Source organism: Myxocyprinus asiaticus, chromosome 30 (genome assembly GCF_019703515.2).
Source record: "Myxocyprinus asiaticus isolate MX2 ecotype Aquarium Trade chromosome 30, UBuf_Myxa_2, whole genome shotgun sequence".
Taxonomy (NCBI): domain Eukaryota; kingdom Metazoa; phylum Chordata; class Actinopteri; order Cypriniformes; family Catostomidae; genus Myxocyprinus; species Myxocyprinus asiaticus.
This window is the reverse complement of record NC_059373.1, coordinates 9,501,172-9,525,959: the sequence shown is the minus strand read 5'-3', so window position 1 is coordinate 9,525,959 and position 24,788 is coordinate 9,501,172. Positions and strand designations below refer to the sequence as shown.

At 40.0% G+C, this 24,788-nt stretch overlaps 1 protein-coding gene across 1 annotated transcript; it reads right to left on the bottom strand.

Annotated features, from left to right (window-relative positions):
- Positions 1 to 86: 86 nt before the first annotated feature.
- LOC127420979 (secretory carrier-associated membrane protein 3-like) lies at positions 87 to 22,396 on the bottom strand. The gene is made up of 9 exons (XM_051663649.1): positions 21,969 to 22,396; positions 20,390 to 20,473; positions 19,103 to 19,213; positions 16,368 to 16,488; positions 15,577 to 15,705; positions 6,655 to 6,817; positions 5,182 to 5,283; positions 4,476 to 4,593; positions 87 to 2,051 (listed from the first exon to the last, which is right to left on the bottom strand). Exons 1-9 carry the CDS (start codon positions 22,020 to 22,022, stop codon positions 1,902 to 1,904), a joined length of 1,032 nt encoding a protein of 343 aa, XP_051519609.1. The 5' UTR covers positions 22,023 to 22,396; the 3' UTR covers positions 87 to 1,901.
- Positions 22,397 to 24,788: the final 2,392 nt, after the last annotated feature.

Here is a 24,788-nt window from a genome sequence, read left to right as displayed (position 1 = left end):
AAAAAAAGTGTTTTGTAAAAAATATATGTAGATAAATATCACTTTTTTATCACTGTATTGTGGAAAAACTGGAAAACATGCATTAATTATCTTTAACAAGATTTTTATTTCATTAAACATTTTGAATGTACTTGGCTGCAATGGCTGATAAGATGAATTTAACATTATGATTTAAAATAAATGTCATTTTTTAAGTAAAAATTTTCAAAATGGGGCCCAGTGTTGGTCGGTTGCTTGGGGCCTCAGAAACCATAAACCCGCCCCTGGTCTAAATTTGAGTCAATTCAACTAAAATTAAGTAGAAACAACAATGTTTAAATAGAAAATCTGAGTTTAGTCTACTTGCATCTAATTACCTTAACTTAAATAGTTAAGTTAATTCTATATGAACACCAAGTTAAATGAACTTAACACAAGATTTGCAGATGTATTACTCAATCCAACTGAGGGAACGAGTTTACTCAAATCAATTGAGTACAGTCAACTTATTTGGGTTTTCAGTGTGTAAGATGCATATTCAGGAACTTTAATAAAACAAAGAACATTGTGACACTTATGGTAACAACATACAGCAGCAATATCATAACAATGAAAACAACCAAGTAATACTTTCATTTAGGTACATACTTTAACGTTAGACAAAATGTTAGATCGAAGTGTACGGAAAAACAAACAAAAAATACTAATCACAAAAGCAACACAAATATTTTAGCCACAGATAACCGCACCATTGTCCGCTACCACATTTGATATGCAAATTTGTACATTTGATCTTCATGGTTTCATATTTAGGTTCAGCTGTCATAATGTTTTCAAAGCACACATTATCTTAGCTCATGAGCATGACCTAACCTGGGTCACGCATCACAGCAAAAAGGTACATACAGTAGTTTTTGTTGCATCAAAATGTTAAGCATGCTTTTTTGTATAAATCAAGGTCAGTTAAACAAAGCAAAATAATCCACCCACCTTTACACTGATAAAGTGAATCATGAATTTCTAAAATATGATTTGGGATTTCTCCCTTACATATAAGAAAAAATGTTTGGCAATTTAAACTTCACAGGCTCTGAATAACCTCCATTCTAGAGCAATGAAATAATTTCCTTGCCATGTACATCTATTTACACATATGAAGAACAAATTCAAGGCAAAAGCTAAATCTGACTGTGGCACATCTTTTTGGAATCTGCACATATGCTCCACCATACACTTTGGAGAAGCTGCAGAGATCTTAAAGGGATAGTTAACCCAAAAATGAAAGCACAAAAGGAGTTGCAAAGCAAAATGTTAGCCTTACTCATTGCCATTCAGTGCAATCACCATTCACTTCGATTGTAAGAAGAAACAAAAACATGCAATGAAAGTGAATAGCGACTGAGGCTGTCGGTCCCTCACAATCTGCCTTACGTGTTCCATGGATTAAAGAAAGTCATTCAGGTTTGGAACAGCATGTGGGTAAGTAAATGTATTTTCATTTTTGGGTGAACTATCCATTTAGAATTGGAAGCCTAAACCTGGGGTCTTAGGTATTTAAAATGTTACTTTAACAGTAATGTTTTTGGTACACTTTTTCACTTTTCTATCCTGATAATGATGAGAGCATTTCCATTAACCCTATTCTCAAATTAATGAACACCTAGATCCTTCCTGTCTGTTCGAAGTAGTGGTGAAGTGCTCAGCATAGCCGACAAATAGAGTTCCAATAGTTTCCAATGTTGCATTACTATCATTATGCATCCATTTATCTTGTCATACATGCAAGAGGGGTCTAGGCTAAGTTTGAATTTGTTGGTTTGTAACTAGGCCATGTTGAGGAGTGCTAGTATGTGTCACTATGTCTTAAGATTGCGGAACCAATCAGGTTCCTAAACCTCATTTCTTCCTTCCCATCCAGCTCTCTACCGGGCTCCAGTGAAGGCACCCTGTGCAGCAGAGACGGTGGCATTGGTAGCTGCCTGGCGCACTGCCTGATTGGAAAGCACACCAGTGGCAAACTCTGCCTGGGCCTTCTCAAAGCTCGCCCCAGTCTTCCTGTACATAGAATGAACCTGAGAGGAGGTTAAAAATAAACAAATAAATAAATAAATCAACATATTACTAAAATGAATCAGTGAGTTTTATTAATTTTAAAACTACAGAAATTCCTGTCTAATGAATAACAAAGACACAAAGGCTAAATTAAAAAGAGGGAGACTGGAGCTAGTTGTCACATAGGGAAGTTGTCATAAGGGCTATATCTTAGTAAGCATAAGGTTTTGAGTCAGAAGTCAAATTACACAAATGTACATTTTCTCTAGAAGTTGGTTTGTATGTTGGTTTCAAACATTTACTGAAATGCCATCACTATTGGGGCATGTTGTCACAAAATGCCAAATTGTGTTAAATGAACTATATCTTTTTTGCTGGGCAGTAGCGGTGGAAAAGTTTCTCCCAAAAATGAAAATTCTCTCATTATTTACTCACACTCATACCATCCCAGATGTGTATGACTTTCTTTCTTCTGCAGAACACAAATGAAGATTTTTAGAAGAATATCTCAGCTGTGTAGGTCCATACAATACAAGTGAATGGGTACCAGATTTTTGAAGCTCCAAAATGCACATAAAGTCAACATAAAAGTAATCCATATGACTCCAGTGGTTAAATATATACTCTATATGGCCAAAAGTTTGTGGACACCCCCTTCTAATTAACAAATTTGGTTACTCCATTAAATCCAGTAAAGAAAAATCTTAATGTTTCTTTATGTAATGGCTTGGGCTTTGTGTGCTTCCAAATTTGTGGCAACTGTTTGGGGATAGCCCTTTTCTGTTCCAGCATGACAATGCCCCTGTGAACAAAGTGAGGTCCATAAAGAAATGGTTTACTGTGTCTGGCATGGAAGAAATTGACTGGCCTGCACAAAGCCCAGACCTGAACCCCACTGATCACTTTTGAGGTGAACTGGAACAGCAACTGTAAGTCAGGCCCCATCGACCAACATCAGTTCCTGACCTCACTGATAGCCTTGTGTCTGAATGAGAGCAAATCCCTGCAGCCATGTTACTACATACAGTATAGTGGAAAGCCTTCCCAAAAGAGTGGAAGCTGTTATTACAGCAAAGGGGGAAATTGATGCCTAAGATTTTGAAATCAAATGTTCATCAAGCACATATGGTGTCCACAAACTTTTGGCCATATAGTGTATCTTCAGAAACGATATGATAGGTGTGGCTGAGAAACAGATCAAAATTTAAGTCCTTTTTTACTTTAAATTCGCCTCCCTGCCCATTAGGTGGAGATATGCATGAAGAATGCAAATCGCCAAAAACAAAAGAAGAATGTGAAAGTGGAAATTGATAGTAAAAAAGGACATTAATATTGATCTGTTTTTCCCACACATATCAGATCACTTTTGAAGATTTGGATACAACAATTGGAGTCATAAGGATTACTTTTATGCTGCCTTCATGTCCTTTTTTGACCTTTATTGGATGGACCTACAGAGCTGAAATATTCTTCTAAAAACCTTTGTGTTCTGCAGAAGAAAGAAAGTCATACACATCTGGGATGGCATGAGGGTGAGTAAATGATAAGAGAATTTTAGTTTTTGGGGGAGCTATCCCTTTTCTTCACTGAAGAAAAAGTGTAACAACTAGCCCCAGACTCACCTATAACAGAGAACCTGAATTACAAAATATTATTAAGCATCAAAGTATTTATTTCAGAATGTAAGGCACTCAAGGGCATGATGAATGTGATGCGTTCTGGCAAAATCCAAAAGCAGTCATCCAGATGTGGACCAACAATAACATATGAAAATGCAGCTGGCGTTCTGCAATTGCCGTGCATTTACAAACTGAAAGCTGAATCCTAAATGACTATCAATCTTGCATCTATTGCAGCAGACATAATGCATTATTGAATGCTTTCAAATCGAGCACACACAAAGGTGCCAAGACTGAAGTGCTTTAAATGCTGTACTTGAGGCCTTTTTTTAAACCTTCTTATTTTTAAGTGTACTTTTGGTGTACTGCTAATGGATTTGTACAGGTCAGGGTTTCCACACTTTTTGGCCAATGAAGCTCAATGATGTCTCCACTCTAATTCAGACCTATTCACTAATGAATCATTCACACCAACTTGTGAAATGATTTGTAAACGATTCGCTCACAACTATGAAATCATTATGCTTGTGAGCAAGTCAACACCTAACATCACATCAAACCTCAATGGTTCATGTGCCATAACATCATGACGTTTCGGCACAAGATGCGCAAGAATTTTTTTTAGGTATAGAACAACATGACATTGAGTAAACAATGAGAGAATTTTTCATTTGTGGTTGAACTATTCCTTTAAGATTTGATTAATTTCCAACTTTCCCAGGCCTGGAAATCACAGTGATGAAGTTCTTTGATATTTCCAGGTTTTCCATGACCGTGGGAACCCTGACAGGTAAATTTGCTGCTGTTATTGAAGATGTTATTTACCCTCTTGAGCAACACCACTCCCATGGCTGTCTGACCGGTGAAGAGCACTGAATTCAAAATCATGATCACAGCGACTACCTTGTTGACCTTAAGAGCGGCCAAACTCACAATCCATCCACTGAGACATGAAGAGGAGAGAAAGAGAATTTCAGAAGATTTTAAGATCAACAAGTATTTGGTCAAATGATAGAATGGAACTGACAGAGGTATATAAAAAATAAAAAGTTATAGCAAGTAGTGTTGGGTTTGAGTCCACTTTAGTCGACTCCAAGTTAAAACCAAGAAACCCCCTAAGTCAAGAAAATTCTTAGTGACAATACACACAATTATAGCTAGGGGTATTCTTACAGTAACTTAAGGGGTTTCTTGCGACTAGGCCTTGGTATTTAACCAATGAAGTTTGGGTCAAGTCCAAGTCCAAAGGGGGCTGAGTTTGACTCGAGACTGAGTACATAACAGCCGAGTCCAATTTCGAGTGAATCTGTTCATGAATCTGAATTCAAATTACAGCTGTAAACTCATCATTAAGCCATTACATCAATATTTTAAGCTTATTTTAACCTTCACAACAAAGAAAAACAATGAGTCAACATCAGGGTCGCAACTATCCACTTATGGATATAGTTGTTCTCCAGATCATCGATTCCAAGTCTGGACTCAAGTAAACAACTCTTAATAGTAAGCATGTCTATTTTGTCATGCTCACCTGAAGCCCCAGCCAGGGATTCCGATAGTCGTAATAACGTAAACGACCAGCTGGGCGAAAAAGACGAAGAAAAATGCAAAGAAGTTGAAGGAACTGTCACTCCTGTTGAGAAAAATAAAGCATAAAATGGCTACAGATCCACTTTTGTCCAAGAAGCAAATTCAACATGATACCAACTCAAGGCATTTGAGCAGTTTTTAAATCAACATGAAGATTTTCGTTTCAAATGTATATTACTGTGTAATGAAACAGTATATTTGAAGTATAGAAAATGAAGACTGCTACTTAGGTTTAAATGTATCCAAAAAGAATCCAGAGGAGAGGTGCTCATTGCCACATGGGGCATTAAAAAGCCAACGCGTATCGGCACACTAGCTACCTTCATCATGCCCTGACGATGGTAGCTAGTCTGCCGATACGCGTTGGCTTTTTAATGTTTTGTTGCCTATGAAATAAACACTCTGCATTGGAGATTGAGTGCCATGCTCTTTTACTATCAACTGGCATTTGAGTATAATTTTGGTGCTGTGAGTTTTTTATCTTTACTAGTTAATTTTAAATGGTTCTGAGGTGTGACATATTATTATTATCATTATATATAATAAAAAAAAACTATATGTAGCAAAATGTTATTAAAAATAGTTTAGGATGGATTATAGCAGGACATGTCTACTTGCCAAAAGTATTGAGAATGTGTTGGTTCACATTTAAACCAACACTTGAAATGTGTATATTTTAGGTGCTGTGACTGGTCACCATTTCTTTACAAAATATTTCAAATCTTTTTTCAAAAGATTTAATTACATTTTTGGCCATGCAGTGTAACAAATACATTTCTAAAATTACAAAGTACCAAAGTCTCTAAAATGAATATGACATCATAAAAACTGCAGGCATAATAACTAAAAAAAAAAAACACTTATTTAAAATAGCTTTAGACACCATGTAGCATTTCACATCACAGGACATGTCTTCTTACCAAAAGTATATCATGGCAACAACCATTTAATAAAGTTAATTTTGATCAATGTTATAATAATATTGATTACCACAAAAATATTTTTTGACTAGCCCCTCCTTTTCTTAAAAAGCAAAAGCAAAATTCAAGGTGACAGTGGGGCACTTACTCTTCCCAGTCTGCTCCTGGCCACAAGACATAAACAACATGCATGTGAACATGATTTTAGTGTGATAAAATCGCTTACTAACCTTATAACTAAGGTTATAGCCAATTTTATTAATGATAATGTAGTCAAGAAACCCTAAAACCCTAAAAAATGACTGTAAAAATTATAATTTAAACAACTTTACAGCTCAAATAATACATGAGTTTTAACAGAAGAATTAATGTAAGTGCTTTTATAAAATTATAAGCTTCACATTTCTGACTTTGGAATTATTTTTTTGTGATGATCAACATTATGCCACAAATGCTGTCGGTTGAGCTTAACTTGTATTGAAAGCAGTACGTACCTGAAGGCTTTGTACACAGGCCTGTACCAACAGACGAAGGAGCAAGGAGTGAAGAGGATAGCCCAGAGGATGGCAAGACCTAAGCCCACTCCACTACCAGTGGTGTCCACACAGAACATAGCCAAGGAGGAGATGAAATTAAAGAGCAAAGTGCATGCTGTGACTAGAAGAAAGAGAGAAAGAAGATGAACAGGAAGGGGGGAAGGTGGGGATTAAGACAAATGAAAACTACAGACTGGCAAGCAAAGTAACACTGAAGTAGTGGTCGACCAATACGATTTTTTTAAAGGCCAATCCAATATCTAGAGAGCAGGGTGGTTATTTTATACAATTCTTGAACTTCGGACTCTTTCATGTGCCAGGGGTTGATTTTTTTCTCAAACTAACAGATTTTGACCTTTTTTCTTTTTGTTATATGAAGGTCACATTAAAACTGATTTTTCTTTTTTTAATTCTTACATGCCTTTGCCATTTATTTTTATTACTTTTTAAATGCAATTTATGTATAGATTTTGTTGTTTTAGCTTTGTCCCAGACCCCGACATTCAATATTAAACTAGTACCCGCCACCTGCCAAATGTGACGAGGCTGAATCCAGTTCACAAGCTCCTCGTCCAAATGTATTTCATGAGTGAGTAATTTTGCTCATCTACCCGCAACATGCGGGTGACCTGTAAGACGTCTCGGAGTGACACATGACAAGAAATGCCGTTAGTCACAAAGACATGCGCTTGAAGAAACACGGGTTATTATATTTTTAAGAAAAGACAAAAGAAAATCTTTCAATGTTTGTGTCTGATTCACTGTTTGTTCAGAGGTGTGCAGCATGAGCCTGTCTTGAGGAACACACGCATGTAAAGAGATTTCACACTTTTTTCTCTGTTTCATTCATCTGAAAACTGTTTGCAAGAATAATGTCGTCTATGAGAATGCTGCAAATGATCTCAAATCATCTCAGGAGGTGCTGTGAGTTTAGTTTGCTTTATTTCCACGGACCAGTTCACGGTTAACATTGTGAATGCAACTCTGCAGGTTCAATAATATATAGCCTATTTTTGTATTAAAGAAACAAAGACGAAAGTGAATAAATCATAAAGTAATACAACACATGTTCAGCTTGAACATAAAAATGAGTTCTATTTTCTTTTCTTTTGGCAGCATTAACTGTATTACCAAAACACAGTACAAGCACAAATTCGATAACACACATTTGGCAGCATTATTTTGGGAACACAAGGGAATTTATTAGGCTTATTTATTTTGATTATCATTGTCTTTACATTTATAATTGTCTTTAGTTCTTAATCTGTAGGCTATTAGTAATTTTCCATCTGCACTGATGGATCCTTGCATGATGGCAAATGGGGCCATTGGAGACAGTAAATGTTTGGATTTGCGGAGATGGTTAAATAAGATTTTTTGATCACTTCATTATTTTATTGCTTTTTTTGTTTAGTTTAAAGTGCAATTTAAATTTAGAAACGTCTTTTATGTTTTTCATGTGTCAATAAATGAATTTAATTTTGAAAGCAAAATCAATGAAGTAAAAATATTCACCGACCCTCAGCAGGGGGGGTTGACGATATAATCGTATATCGCAATATTTTTTAAGGCGATTATCAATAAAATATTTTTTACATATCACCCAGCCCTAGAGCACATTTCATCTCTTTGCAAATGACGAGCGACATTCAGGAACGACTACCGATGAGATAGAAAGCAGTGGAGGTCACGTCACCCGTCTACTGTGAGCGTGAGATACTGGAATCAAATGCAGGCAAGACGGTGGAGAGGTTAAAAGTTTCTGTGAGCGATTTCACTGTTTATATCATTTGTCTGTAACCATATACATGGATATGTATATGGTTACAGACAACTGGCCATTAACACTTACTTAGTTTACTCATTTTAAACCATGACCTCCACTATACATAAATAACTAATATATTGGCATTATATTCATGCTGTTAGCCAGAGGGGAACTGGCCCCCACAGTGAGCCTGGTTTCTCCCAAGGTTATTTTTCTCCATTAACCAACATCTTATGGAGTTTTGTGTTGCTTGCCACATAGACGCCTTCGGCTTGCTCACTGGGTTTCTAAATACAATTATGTAAAAGAGGACGCGAGAAGCAGTTTTCCTTTTTCAGGTGACGCTTTTATTTCCCCTCTTCCTCGACACCACTTTATAGTTACGTTTATACACTCTTTCCACACTAACACACACACTGCTTCTACAAATAACGTCCACTATTCGGGAATGGTCACTCTGGCTCAGCTCTGTCATATCCAGTCTCACTCTGAGCGTTGTGTCGCTCTCTTTATGACGCTCTCCCCGTGCTCACTGAAATTAGAGACAAGTGTTAGACATAATTTAGCTCAGGAGTAAGCGCCCTTACCGCTTTCTCTCTCCGGAGAGATGCTTGACCACGCCCCCGCTGCCACATATCCCCACCGCCCGACTCAGGCCGGGGCGACATCCGGCCTGCCTACCACTCCCCCCCCATTCCTGGAAAGGAAGTCAGCGACAGCCATCTGTGCCCCCGGTCTGTGGACCACCTTAAACTTAAACGGCTGAAGAGCCAGATACCAACGGGTGATCCGGGCTTTAGTATCTTTCATGCGGTGGAGCCACTGGAGTGGGGCGTGATCCGAGCAGAGGGTGAAGGCCCGCCCCAACAGGTAGTATCGGAGAGTGAGGACTGCCCACTTGATGGCGAGACACTCCTTTTCCACGGTGCTGTACTTAGTTTCCCTTAACGAGAGCTTACGGCTAATGTACAGCACCGGGCGCTCCTCCCCCCCCACCACCTGCGAGAGCACAGCCCCCAGCCCCCTGTCTGAAGCATCTGTCTGTAAAACAAAAGGGAGAGAGAAGTCCGGTGAATGTAACAGCGGCCCCCCGCAAAGTGCGGCTTTAACTTGCGTGAACGCCTGTTGACACTGCTCCGTCCACTGGACCGGATCTGGAGCTCCCTTTTTAGTGAGATCAGTCAGCGGGCTGACGACGTCCGAATAGTTAGGCACAAACCTCCTATAATAGCCAGCCAGCCCCAGGAACTGTCTCACCCCCTTTTTGGTCTTGGGTCTCGGGCAGGTCACAATCGCCGCTGTCTTGTCAATTTGGGGACGCACCTGCCCGTGGCCCAAGTGGAACCCCAGATACCATACCTCCACCCGCCCAATCGCACACTTCTTCGGGTTCGCTGTGAGCCCCGCTCGGCGCAGCGATCTCAGAACCGCCCTCAGGTGTTGCATATGACGCTGCCAATCATTGCTATAAATGATGATGTCATCTAAATAGGCAGCGGCGTAAGCTGAATGCGGCCTGAGGATTCGGTCCATGAGACACTGAAACGTAGCCGGGGCCCCAAACAAACCGAACGGAAGTGTCACAAATTGGTGTAATCCAAACAGTGTGGAGAAGGCAGTTTTCTCACGGGAAATTGGTGTCAAGGGGATCTGCCAATAACCCTTCGTCAAATCCAATGTTGAATAAAACCGAGCAGTGCCTAACCGATCGAGCAACTCATCAACGCGAGGAATTGGATATGCATCAAATTTAGACACCGCGTTGACTTTTCTATAATCCACACAGAATCGCACAGACCCGTCGCTCTTAGGCACTAGAACAACTGGGCTGGACCAATCACTGTGGGATTCTTCTATTACCCCCATATCAAGCATCGCATCCAATTCTTCCCGAACAATTTTCTTTTTGTGTTCGGGTAGTCGATAGGGGTGGCTACGTACCACCACCCCCGGCTCGGTCTCAATGTGGTGATGGATGAGGTTTGTACGTCCCGGTAGAGGGGAAAACACATCTGCAAACTCCTGTTGCAACCTGGCAACCTCCGCGAGTTGGCTCGGTGAGAGGTGGTCTCCGCAAGTGACCGGGGTGAACTGTTTATGTTTTGAGCTCACCTCCGGTCCGAGCTCCGCCTTCTCGGGAACCACCATAGCCAACGTCACGGGGACCGCCTCCCTCCACAATTTTAGGAGATTGAGGTGGTATATTTGACGTGTGTCCCCTTTATCGGATCGTTTAACCTCATAATCGAGATCTCCCACTCGTCGTGTGACCTCAAAGGGTCCTTGCCACTTGGCGAGTAATTTAGAGCTCGATGTGGGAAGCAATACAAGCACTTTATCTCCCGGTGCAAATTCCCTTAGCTGAGCTCCCCTGTCATACAGTCGGCGCTGTCGTTCTTGAGCTTGGAGCAAATTCTCCTGTGTTAGTTGCCCCAAGGTGTGGAGTTTTGCTCTAAGATCAAGAACGTACTGAATTTCATTTTTACTGTTTGAAGGTCCTTCCTCCCAGGCTTCTCGCAATACATCAAGCACTCCGCGTGGGCGTCGCCCATACAGCAGCTCGAATGGGGAGAAGCCAGTGGAGGCTTGCGGGACCTCTCGTACTGCAAATAACAGGGGGTATAACTAGAATCATCGTGCACGAACTTACGAATCATGTTTTTGAGGGTTTTATTAAATCGTTCCACCAGGCCATCCGTTTGAGGATGGTATACACTGGTGCGAATCGATTTAATATTTAATAACTCGTACAGTTCGCATAGTGTCCGTGACATAAACGTTGTGCCTTGATCGGTGAGGATTTCTTTCGGAATCCCCACCCGGGAGATTATTTTGAAGAGTGCCTCCGCAACACTGCGTGCTGAGATGTTGCGAAGAGGCACTGCTTCCGGATATCGCGTTGCATAGTCCACTAGGACCAATACAAAGCGATGTCCGCGTGCTGACCGTTCTAATGGCCCGACGAGGTCCATCCCAATTCTCTCAAAGGGGACCTCGATCAAAGGGAGAGGGCGCAATGGCGCTTTTGGGGTGGCCGGTGGGTTAACCAGCTGGCATTCGCGGCATGCCGCACACCACCTGCGGACATCGCCGCCAATGCCCGGCCAATAGAAACGGGCTATTAGACGGTTCAGTGTTTTCCTTTCTCCTAGGTGACCTGCCATAGGATTATAATGAGCCGTCTGGAATACCATTTCCCGACGGCTCCTTGGAATCAAAAGTTGGGTTGTATCCTCTTTGGTTCGAGTGTCCTGTGTCACTCGATACAACCGCTCATTTATAATTGCAAAATAGGGATATGAAAGTGCGATGTCAGGCTGGAGTCGTTGACCATCGATAACTCTCACTTGGTCAAAGGCGTGTTTGAGGGTTTCGTCTCGCGACTGCTCCAAAGGGAAATCCCCCTCAGGGAATTCCCTGAGAAGGGGAGGGGCCGCAGCCTCTCCCTCTCTCTCGTCATCATGACGTGGAGCTGTCGAGGATGGCCCCGGCTCCGCCTCCCCTGCCAGAGCATCGCACATCACACATCTCCCTATTCTCACACAGGACCCATCCGCACAAATTCCCTTTAATAAAGCTTTAAAATCAGGCCAATCAGTCCCCAAAATCAGCGGATGGGTGAGGCGGGAACTAACCGCAGCCTCCACTCTATGCTTTTTCCCCCGAAATTTAATTGTCAGGGTCACCACTGGATACTTATGAATATCCCCGTGTACACACTTCACCTTCACCGTTTTGGATGTGACCAATGCCTCGGGTTGAACCAGGCGTTGGTGGATAGTGGTTTGATTACACCCGGTATCCACCAACGCTTGGTGAGTACCCCCCTTGACACTTACCGGTATCCGGTACGCTCCGGCCCGGTCGGGGGCAGCCTGTGGGAGGTCAGAGACCCGCACCACCGTCCCCAGCTCCATCAGAGGGCACGGATCTCGGAAGTGGCTCGGGTCTCCGCACCTCCAGCAGGCCGGCCCAGACGCCACGCCCGCACTTGCGTCGGCGGGCGCCCCCCCCTGAGGGGGAGAGTGGCGGGGCACTGGAATAGGGGAAGGTGTCGCCTCCCACACCCGGGGAACTGGTCTCAGGGGCTGGGTTCCTCCTCGTCTGCGTGGGGCAGGAACGGGACCTGGAGAGAGAGCAGACGAGAGAGAGAGAGGGGAGGGGGAAGAAACAGAGGGAGGAGAGAGAAGGTAGGAGGAATCTTCTGTTCTCGGGATCGCCGCCATGTGGTCCTCCGCAAGTCGGATAGCTTCCTCCAACGACGCCGGGCGGTGGCACTGGACCCACTCCGCCGTTCCTTTTGGCAGTCGAACTATGAACTGTTCCAGTACCACCTGGTCGATAATTCCCTGGACGTCGCGATCCCCCGCTAACAGCCATCTTCGGCAGGCGTCACGGAGCCGCTGGGCAAAGGCAAACGGGCGGTCAGAGCTTTCCAACTTCAAGCTCCGGAAGAGTTGACGACTTTCCTCCGGAGTGCGACCAACCCGTTGCAAGATGGCTTTTTTTAGATCTCCGTAGGCCAGGAGGCTCGACGCTGGCAGTTGTTGAGCCGCGAGCTGGGCTTCCCCGGACAGTAGTGGGATCAGTCGGGCTGCCCATTGGCCGAGCGGCCAGCCCCAGATCTCGGCGGTCCGCTCAAACAAATCCAGGAAAGCCTCGGGGTCGTCCGCCGCCCCCATTTTCTGTAATGCTGGCGGGGGTAACGGCGTGGGTGTGTCCGGGGTCGCGGCTGAGGAGGCTCCGGATCGCCTGCCGGTCCTCGGCTTGAGCATGCATGAGCTCGACAAACCGGCGGTCTTGATCTTGTCGGAGCTCAAGCAGCGTTTGTTGGTGGTTCCGATGTAGGCTGGCGAGGGCTTGGAGGATCTCCGCCAACTGGGAGGACTCTACGGGACGACCTCCATCCATCTTCGACCCAAACTTCAATTCCCGGGTTTCGGCACCAGTGTAAAAGAGGACGCGAGAAGCAGTTTTCCTTTTTCAGGTGACGCTTTTATTTCCCCTCTTCCTCGACACCACTTTATAGTTACGTTTATACACTCTTTCCACACTAACACACACACTGCTTCTACAAATAACTTCCACTATTCGGGAATGGTCACTCTGGCTCAGCTCTGTCATATCCAGTCTCACTCTGAGCGTTGTGTCGCTCTCTTTATGCCGCTCTCCCCGTGCTCACTGAAATTAGAGACAGGTGTTAGACATAATTTAGCTCAGGAGTAAGCGCCCTTACCGCTTTCTCTCTCCGGAGAGATGCTTGACCACGCCCCCGCTGCCACAAATTATTATTTATTTATTTATTTTTATACACAAATTACAATCATATTTAATCAAACTACACAATGATGACTCTAAAACTTTATAGATATTACAGTTTCATTTTCTGTTAATGCATGATTTTCTGTAAAGCTGCTTTGAAACGATGTGTGTTGTGAAAAGCTCTATACAAATAAAAATGACGACATGACATGGGATAATAAACATGATAAATGGAAAACAGTGTCAGCATTCTGAGTGAGTTTGATTCATACATTGATAGATCGTTTGTCTTGTTCATGATATGATGCATTGAGCACTGCTGCAGGTTAAATAAAATGCTCTCCCTGCAGAATGCTAATTTTTAGAGGCAAGAGAACTGATTCCTTGTCAAATTATTTCACAGCACTAATTCTGAAGCAATCTAATACGTTTTGAGTGAGAACAGACCAAAATATAACTCCTTTTTCACTGTACATCTTGCCATTGGAGTCTCTAGGCACGGTCATGATTTCAAGCTCAATTACACTTACTTGTGCTTGATGCATGCGCAGGAAGTGTAATCGAGATTGAAATCATAATCGCCAAGGAGACCACTGATGTCAAGATTTATAGTGGAAAACAAGTTATATTTTGGTCTATTATCACCCTAAATAAATTAGATCATTTCTGAAGATATGGATTAAACCACTAGAGTCGTATGAATTACATTTATGCTGCCTTTATGGGCTTTTTGGAGCTTCAAAGTTTTGGTCGCTATTCTACTAAATGATCTTCTAAAAATCTTCGTTTGTGTTCTGCAGAAGAAAGAAAGTCACACATCTGGGATGGCATTAGGTTGAGTAAAGGAGGAGAGAATTTTCATTTTTGGGTGAACTATTCCTATAAATGTGTGTAATTACTTACTGGTTGTTGATATAACAATATGTAGTTAAAGATACACATTTAATTTGGAGGAAAAAAAACATTTTACTTAAAGAGTATTGTTTTTGTAATGTGTTTTAACTATATAGTAAGGAGCAATTACTCTTTAAGTACGAAAAGAATTGTAAATGGAATCATTAATGAACTTGAACCGTTAAGTGAAAATTTAAATCTTAACCAGAATCATTAAATTATGAAAATACAAATTTTTGTTTCATAGATCAAATCAACATTGAATAATGCCAGGGGCCTGGATAGCTCAGCGAGTATTGACACTGACTACCACCCCTGGAGTCGAGAGTTCCAATCCAGGGCATGCTGAGTGACTCCAGCCAGGTCTCCTAAGCAACCAAGTTGACCCGGTTGCTAGGGAGGGTAGAGTCACATGGGGTGACCTCCTCGTGGTCCCTATAATGTGTGGTTCTCGCTCTCGGTGGGACGCGTGGTGAGTTGTATGTGGATGCCGTGGAGAATAGTGTGAGCCTCCACCCACGCTATGTCTCCGCGGTAACGCGCTCAACAAGCCACATGATAAGATGCGCGGATCGACGTCTCAGATGCGGAGGCAACTGAGATTCGTCCTCTGCCACCCGGATTGAGGCGAGTCACTACACCACCACGAGGACTTAGAGCGCATTGGGAATTGGGCATTCCAAATTGGGGAGAAAAAAAAAAAAACATTGAATAATGCTGATCGTCAGCTGATGGCAATAATGCTAAAATGGACAGATATCGGTCGATTAATCAGTATATCAATATACGGGAGACTCAGTTTAACAGAAAAAAGCACAGAGGATGAACTCATTACTGACATGTTTGCTTAGGATGTCTGAGAATTCAATTAAATAAATAGTATTTAAAAGAAACAGATACAAACAGTTGGATGACACACATGCTTGTAAAAGACACGCCCAAGTGGACAAACTTACACATCCAGTAGTAGTACATGGTGGTGACAGTGCGCTGGAAGTTTTGGCTAATTTCCAGATTAATGTCCTGATAGAAACAGGGTCCCACCGGACAGAAGGAAGGCAACGGGGGCCAATTATTCTGACGAGCTTAGAGAGAAAAAGAGACAGAGATTCATTTCCATACTCATTAATCACATCCGCTCGCATCACTCCATTAATGTCTTGTTCATTACTGCCAAGGTCTAAATATCACTCCTCTGCAAATACCATCCATCCATCACTGTCATCTTTTTAACAGTTCAGTTTCTTTTTCCCCTCCTCTCTTGTTCTGGATTCATCCATCTCTGCACCTTCAAATCAACATCTTCCGAACAACTTCTTGAGTCCCTTTCAAAAATAACCACTAGACAAGGGGAGAGGGATGTGCAGAATTTTATGAATTATGACCTACTGAAATTATTGAAATTTCTGCATCACAGATTTCATGCGCGCTGTCTTCCTCATCTTTGTTTATACTGCCGTCATGGATCCTGATCCAAAATATAAACAGTCATGACCTGTTAGGTTATGTGTTCTTGGAGGATTTGTTTTAAAGAAAAAGTGATGATTTAGGAACACCTTATATTTGTAATTATAGTCTTATTCACCAGGTTATAAAAGGTCAAAAACTAACCCTAGATTAGCACTTGTCCACCTATGACTTTTTTTTTTTAGACATGATGCCAGCAGCATGAAGCTATTTTCATTTACTTGTCCTCCAACACAAACCACACAAATCAAGTCACTTTCCCTGTCTATCCTTCACTCACAGGCTCCAGAGCCAAGAGCATGAGCATCCAGCTCTCTCTCTCTTCTCTCCAGCTCCTTTGCTTTTCTTTCCAGTTCTTCCTGTTTCCTCAACAGATCTGCTGTGGTGGCATTCACTGCAGACTGCAAGAGAAGAAAGAAATATATAGAGAGAGTAGACACAGTATGAAATGCATAACTGTTTTCTGTTAATACAACAGTAATATGGGGGCCTGGGTAGCTCAGCGAGTATTGACGCTGACTACCACCCCTGGAGTCATGAGTGACTCCATCCAGGTCTCCTAAGCAACCAAATTGGCCTGGTTGCTAGGGAGGGTAGAGTCACATGGGGTAACCTCCTTGTGGTCGCTATAATGTGGTTCTCGCTCTTGGTGGGGCGCGTGGTGAGTTGTGCGTTACTGCAGAGACATAGCGCATGTGGAGGCTTCACACCATTCTCCGCGGTAACGCGCTCAACAAGCCACGTGATAAGATGCGCGGACTAACGGTCTCAGACGTGGAGTCAACTGAAATTCGTCCTCCGCCACCAGATTTAGGCGAGTCACTAGAGCGCATTGGGAATTGGGCATTCCAAATTGGTGAGAAAATAAATTAAAAAAATTCAACAGTAATACGTTACATAATCTAAAAGTAAAATAAATGCATTTTTAAACATTATCAATAACAATACTGAATGCATGTTGAAAAGTGAATGGCTTTTTTAAAGAACTGAATTATTTTATTGTTTTGCCTGAAAGTTCATTTAGATCAGATTTTTTTCCGATTATTCACTTATTACAACAAAGCTAAATGTGTATTTTGAACTACATGTTGTCATATGAACAATCAGTACGTAACTGAGTCCCATGAGCCTTAAGTACACAACACAGTAACAGTTCTTGATTTATTTCAAAGTCAATTAATTTTGTCAGATTCACTCAGCTGGCTTCAACAGATGCACAAGTCTTATTGATTCACTAAAAGAGCCAGCTCTTGAGAGTCATTTGATCTGGAATCGTACAACACTGGTAGCTCTGTAGTTGTTGATTCTCATAAAAGAACCTGCTCAAAAGAGTCATTTGTTTGGGAATCGGATTACACTGGTCACGCATTATCTCTTGTGCTGTAGATTTAAAAGGACTGGCTCAAAAGAGTCATTTGTTTGGGAATCGGATTACACTGGTCACGCATTATCTCTTGTGCTGTAGATTTAGAAGGACTGGCTCAAAAGAGTCATTTGTTTGGGAATCAATGTAATTCAATGTATCAAAATAATGCAAATAGTTGTAAACAGTACAAATTCTGCAATTAAATGATAAACATGAAACAAAATATAATATATGCAGTACAATATCATATTTATTGATTGAATACATCAATTTGTTCATTTTTAAAAGCTAATAAAACTAATAAAATATATTAAGTAAAATGAACATTTTCATAATGTACCAAGTTAGAAGTTCCCCTATAATTTACAGCATTAGCTGGGAAAGAATTTCTTTCAAATGTAAGCAAAAGTGACATTATAACTGAAATAAACACATATGAATCGATATTGAATCGAATTGAAAACTAATCTAGCGCTTGTGAATCTGAATCAAATCCAATTGGGAAATCTGTATCAATACCCAGCCCTACCCGCCACACTGTGAAATTCATAGGCCAAATAAAAAAAAATTACCAGCAACTGGCACTTGGTGGGTGTTAATCTTGGATTGTGAGTAAATGACATTAAAGCTGACATATCTGAAATCTTGAAACTATGTATGACTATTATGTATCAAAAGATGGATTATCACCTGCAATGTTAAGAACATTTATTCAAATCAGTTCCATCATATTATTTATGTTCTGAGAAATACTGACGCATTCCAAATATACTGTGAATATAAAGTGATATAATTTTAGATTAACCTTCACTACATTAGATAGTTGCAACTTGAAGCTACCCCTTGATTTCTCAATAACCAGTGTAGAATTGCATCACAGTAGTAACATAGCCTAGATCTAACAGAGTGATACTAAAAATGCTGCTTAACATCAGAAATAACAAGGATTCAGCGCTTCAGATATTAAGTAAATGTATGCTGCCTTTAACATTGTTATTAAAGAAATATTCCGGGATCAATACAAGTTTAGCTCAATCGACAGCATTTGTGGCATAATGTTGATTACCACTTGTTCCCCCTTTTCTTTAAAAAAAGCAAAATATCTGTGTAACAGTGAGTCACTCACAATGGAAGTGAATGGGGACAATCCATGAACGTTTAAATACCAACTTTTTCCAAAGGTATAGCCACAAGACGTAAACAATATGTGCTAACATGACTTTAGTGATAAAATCATTCACTTAACTTTTCTGTACAAAGTTATAGCCAATTTTACAACTTTGTTGCCATGACGCTGTAAAGCTACAGTATATACCGTAAAACCATAAACAATTGTAAAAAACAACTTTCCAGCTCAAATAATACACAAGTTTTAACAGAAGAATTAATGTAAGTACTTTATTAATTATAAGATTCACATTCCTTTAAACTCTCCAATTATTGGCCCCATTCACTTCCATTGTAAGTACCTCACTGTAATCTTGATTTATTTTTTTTATTTTTTATTATTATTATAAAAGAAGAACGAGTCCAAATTATTTTTCGTGGTAATCAACATAGTGCTACAAATGCATAAAAATAAATGCAGTGTTATAAAACTTTGTGAACAACTATGAGCAGTCACAGACCACTGTAAAACTAAAGTGCACCTGTGTTCCATTGGATCCATAATTCCTGGGTTCAGTAGGCGTGGTCCTGTTTGTTGGGGTTAAGGCGGGGGGCGGGGCAGCTGGAGATGTTGCCTCATAAGGAGGTGGTGGCTTTATTAATTAAAAACAAAAGTGAAAAAGACAAAAGAAAGAATGTCATCTTAGAATATAACACAAATTCTGAGACATTAAACTAAATTTTCTGAATACTCAATTCTGATTCACGGGGATATGCGTGTTAAAATCTTTTAATGCACTAGCAGTTCCAGTCAGTTTTAATCACTCTATATTAGTGCACCTACTCTGCTGTGCTCCGTAATGAGACATTGCGAGAGTTTTATGCTTCTGTTTAAGCAAACTACCTCAGAGCTGGGATTAATCGTCACATCACAAAACACAACATCATAAGTCATGCAGACCTCAAGTCACGCAATGCTGTCTTTAAATCAATTGTTAAGCGCTAGAGAAAAACGAAAAAGACACCAGTGTTCATCATCACCCCAGTATTACTGTGTTCGGACTGGATAGAATTAGAAATGCACCTGAACTTTCCCCTTACACACCCATAGGACTTGTAAGGGAAGTATGGTTTGGCATTCAGCAATGTTTTGCACAGAGAGGGAGGGAAGTAACCTGGGGACCCTATGAAAGGCATCTATAATTGTCTGGCAAGACGATGTGCATTGTAATATGATAAACATCATCTAATATTGCTGCGCTGCTCAGCGTGTGCCGCACATACCTGCTAGAGAGTGTCACTCGCTCACGCATCACTGACTGAAGCGCTCAATCCAGAGTTTATTTTAACACGCAGCCTTCTTCGGTTTAGTAATTACCCAAGGACATATCGCAATTTCAATCTTAAATCGCAGCCTTAATGGACACCATACTCATGTCTCAGAGATCAAAGTCGGCAGGTTTCAAAGTGTTTTGGATGGTTTTCCCTCATCATGTAAGTGACACTTTTACAACTGTCATGTCTGCAATAGCGGTTTTTCCTCATTAAAGTGAAAATGACAAAGAATACAAATTAATTTAAACACGCTCCATGGAGGCAACCTGCTTTGCATCAGGTGGTTCTTTGCCTCCATGTTGTGCGTTCAAATCAATTACCGCACACCTAGCTTTGTATTATACCTTACGTAAACCATTGGCAGGACTGGCATAACACGACTATTATTACATAGAAAATAATATAATAGCCCTTTAGTTTGGTACATGAAAACATCCTCATAAAGTAACTAAGAATTTCTCTCACTCCAAGACACAAAATCTCTGTATATTTACCCCAACGGTGTTGTTGTCGAATGGGTTGTAGAGGTCCAGCGTGGCATAGCCTGTGTTACTGCTATGCTGAGTCACTGACGGATCCTGCGAACACAGAAACAAACCTTTCAGTTAATTTAGAACAAGTGGCAGCCACCGGTTAAAGATATAGGCTGCTAAAACAAAGGTTAGCACATTCTAAACCCAAGTAAATGTGGCCTAAGAAGTATCAAACTACTAATAACATAACTTACTTTAACCCTTGTTAATCGTGTTAATGGCATGTTTGGTCTGAATTGGGCCTAATAGGTGTTTGGAACTTGTTGCTTAACCCTTGTGCGTCAATTAAAACGTTACTCAGAGGACAAAAATTTCCATGTCAAAAAACTGCCATAATAATATTATATATTAATATTATTTTCCACTTTCAATTTGTTATTTTTTTAACCAACATCAGTCCTGATCATAACATTTCACACACACATTTCTCAATACACACATACAAATTTAGCTGCATCATTTATTCAGTTGGCCTGCAGTGCTCTATAATACAGCAAACAGAAAATAGGGAAAAAGCACATATTTGCTCCATAGGCTAAACATGAGAAAATGGCGCCATCTGGTGGAAAATATATATAAAAAAATACATTTGGAAGCCAGGGCTCCGGAATGAAAGCATAATATAATAGAATTCATGATTTTACCTTAGGGACATTTTTGTTTTTTCAATCAGTTTGATTGTGTTAATGCCAACGGCATACATTTTGCCAAAGGTGTTTATTTTTTGGGGAATTTTGGAATTTCAATCTCAGTTCCTATAATACATCTATAATACACCGTGTACACAAAATAGTTAAATTCAAGACCTTCAGGACAAAAATATCCCCATTGAAACCCAATAAATCTGCAATATTTGATCCCAGTGCCATTAAAGCATAAAATCATGAATTCTACTATATTATGCTTTCATTCCAGAGCTCTGGCTTCAAAATGTTATTATTTTTTTTTTAATATATTTTCCACCAGATGGCGCCATTTTTCTCATGTTTAGCCTATGGAGCAAATACATGCTTTTTTCCTATTTTCTGTTTGCTGCATTATAGAGCACTGCAGGCCAATTGAATAAATGATGCAGCTAAAATTGTGTGGGTGTGTTTTGTATGTGTGTACTGAGAAATGTGTGAGTGATATGTTATGATCAGGACTGATGTTGGTTAAAAAATAACAAATTGAAAGTGGAAAATAATATTAATATATATAATATTACTATGTCAGTTTTTTGACACAGAAATGTTTGTCCTCTGAGTAACTTTTTAATTGACGCACAAGGGTTAAGCAACAAATTCCAAACAATTATTAGGCCCAATTCAGACCAAACATGCCATTAACACGATTCATTAACCAATGGAAACGACAAAACACAGCAATGGAAATACAAACATGGAGTGAGCAATATCATAAAGATATGACAGGTCTGACATCACTGTCAAATCACATTATGTCAAGAGATGCTGCACTTCAATAACAAGGCCACACTTTAAAACAACAACGAAAAGCAGTTTTCAGGTGTACTGTTTCAAACACAATAGTACAATATTACCTGAAATGGATTGTGATCATCAGTGGCATCAGGAAAGGTCGTATATTTTGACATCTTGGTTTTGGTTTGGCAGATTAGATCTTGTTAAAATCCCAAATTAGCTTCAGATGAGACGTGTAGACTAAAGTATTGATAATGACACGTTTGTATAACGGAAAGTAACAGTCAGAAGTCAGTCCAATGCAATTAATTCCCTCTTATCTTATTATGATTTAACCAAAACAAACCAGACTGCGACCCGGTCAACGCCACCTGCTAGCAAACCAACCAACGTTAAAACCATACGTCAGGCTTCCTTTTCAAACCATTATCATATCCTTCCCGTATTTTGAAGTGGTTTATGTTCTTGTTTGTTCTTATTGATGTTTTTCTTTATTCACTATGACAGCGCCGTTGTGTTCCGCTGTTGTTCAGGAAGTGTGTTCAGATCACATGACCAGGGTGAGCCATTCAGGAAGTAGTTCTGTCATGTGACGAGGAAAGAGAAACACTTGTCATGGACGGAAGGAAGGGGGCGCTTTTCACTTTTAGGCACATTTTAAATGTTTTATTTCAAGACAGTCCTATTATTTAAACAATTTCATGGTGTATCGTTTATAAAGGTTTCATCCACCAAAAGCCGTTTAATATTAGGTAAATAAGTAATGTCCTTAAAATCAGCAGTTCCCATTTCAACCACAAGACGTCACTGTTGCCACTAAAAATAAGTGAGCAATAATGTTTGTCCTTAAAGGGATAGTTCACCCAAAAATTAAAATTCTCACCCTCATGCCATCTCAGATGTGTATGACTCTCTTTCTGCTGCAGAACACAAATTATGATTTTTAGAAAAATATCTGCAGCTCTGTAGGTTCATACAATGCAAGTGAATAGGTGCCAAAATTTTGACGCTCCAAAAAGGCAGCATAAAAGTAATCCAGTGTTTTAATCTGTATCTTCAGAAGTGATATTACAGGTGTGGGTGAGAAACAGATCATATTTAAGATCCAAAAAGCACATAAAGGCAGCATAAACGTAATCCATTCAACTCCAGTAGTTTAATCTATATCTTCAAGAAGCGATAGATCAATATTTAAGTCTTTTTTCATATAGAGAAAAAGTGCTGCAATATATTTTATATTTTATGAAGTGTTGTAATTGTTTGGTCTTAATGTACCTCTGATTTTACGTGGTCTTTTGCCGTTCTTGTCTGTTTGTGTCTGAAGCTCTACTACTAATTGCCCCATGTGGGATTAAAAAAGTTGTCAACTAAACTAAACTAAACTTTATTTTTACTATAAATTCTCCTCCCTGCCCAGTAGGTGGCAATATGCACGAAGAATGTGAACCAGCAAAAATGTGAACAAGAATGTGAACGTGAAAGTGGAGATTGATAGTAAAAAATGACTTAAATATTGATCTGTTTCTCACCCACACCTGTCATATCGCTTCTGAAGACATGGATTTAACCACTAGAGTCATATGGATTACTTTTATGCTGCCTTTATGTGCTTTTGGAGCTTCAACATTTTGTACCCATTCACTTGTATTGTATGAACCTACAGAGCTGAAACATTCTTCTAAAAATCTTCATTTGTGTTCTGCAGAAGCAAAAAGTCAAACACATCTGGGATGGCCTGAGGGTATGTAAATGATGAGAATTTCCATTTTTGGGTGTTGTGTTTTATTTGACAGCCAATGAAATTGCAATAAATAAATTAATTAATTTATTAATTCATTTATTTAATTCAGTAACCCTATTTATTTGGTTAGCTTTTTTGTACCCAAATGTAAATTTCTGTCTGTTAAACCACCTTTTTGCAGTGTTTTCTATTTACTACAATGTGGATATTCCTGCTTCTTACATCAACTCCAATGCTGATGTTTTTGTACTTTTATATTATGTAACTGTGCTTTGCTTTCTTTTCTTTTGAATACCTCTGGCACTTTTGCATTAAATAAAAAAATAAAATAAAAAACAGAAGTTTAAATCCAAAAATAAATCAAGAAGTAATGCTTTTGCAATTATATATGATTCATTTTTATACCTCTGTATCCTATCCATCTCTTTCAATTGTAAAACTCTAAACTGAATTCTGAATTCCACTTCAACATTTTTTTCTTTCCTGTGTCATAACCTTTATTTCTCCCCAATCAAATGTCACATGAATACACATCCCACACTCATAATCTAAATTTCACTTATAATTTCTTGGCATGTATTATTTTATATCTCTACTTTGCTTCTCTCCACCTTTACTGAAGGCTTGCAATTTGCTAGTCATGTGAGGTCACATGGATGACAAGGGGGCAGCCAGTCAGTCATATGATAGCACAAAACACACAAACATACACACACGTATCACAACACTCACACAGACACACACACACACACACACACACACACACACACACACACACACACACACACAAAATCATCACCTACTTTTAAATTTGCTTTTGCTATTCCTTGTAAGCTTGTCTCTAGTCTCCTATTTAGCTTATTCAATTGTGGGTCCGTTAAAGTCTCTGCTCTATGAACAGATACAGTATAATACATATAGGATTATGTTTAAAAATCAAAAAAATATTCTAGATATGTATGAATATTTATCTCAAATGATATAGAAGATAATGTTTGTCTGAGGGTCATTTACTCTGCCTTATGTCCTCCAAAATGCATTTGACTTTCTTTCTTCTGTGGAACACAAAAGGTGATGTTAAGAACTGACAGCATCAGTCAACATTCACTTTCATTCCTGCTTTTTTCCATACAATGAAAGTGAATAGTGTCTATGGCTGTCAGTCCCTAACATTCTGTTTAACATCTCCTTTTATGTT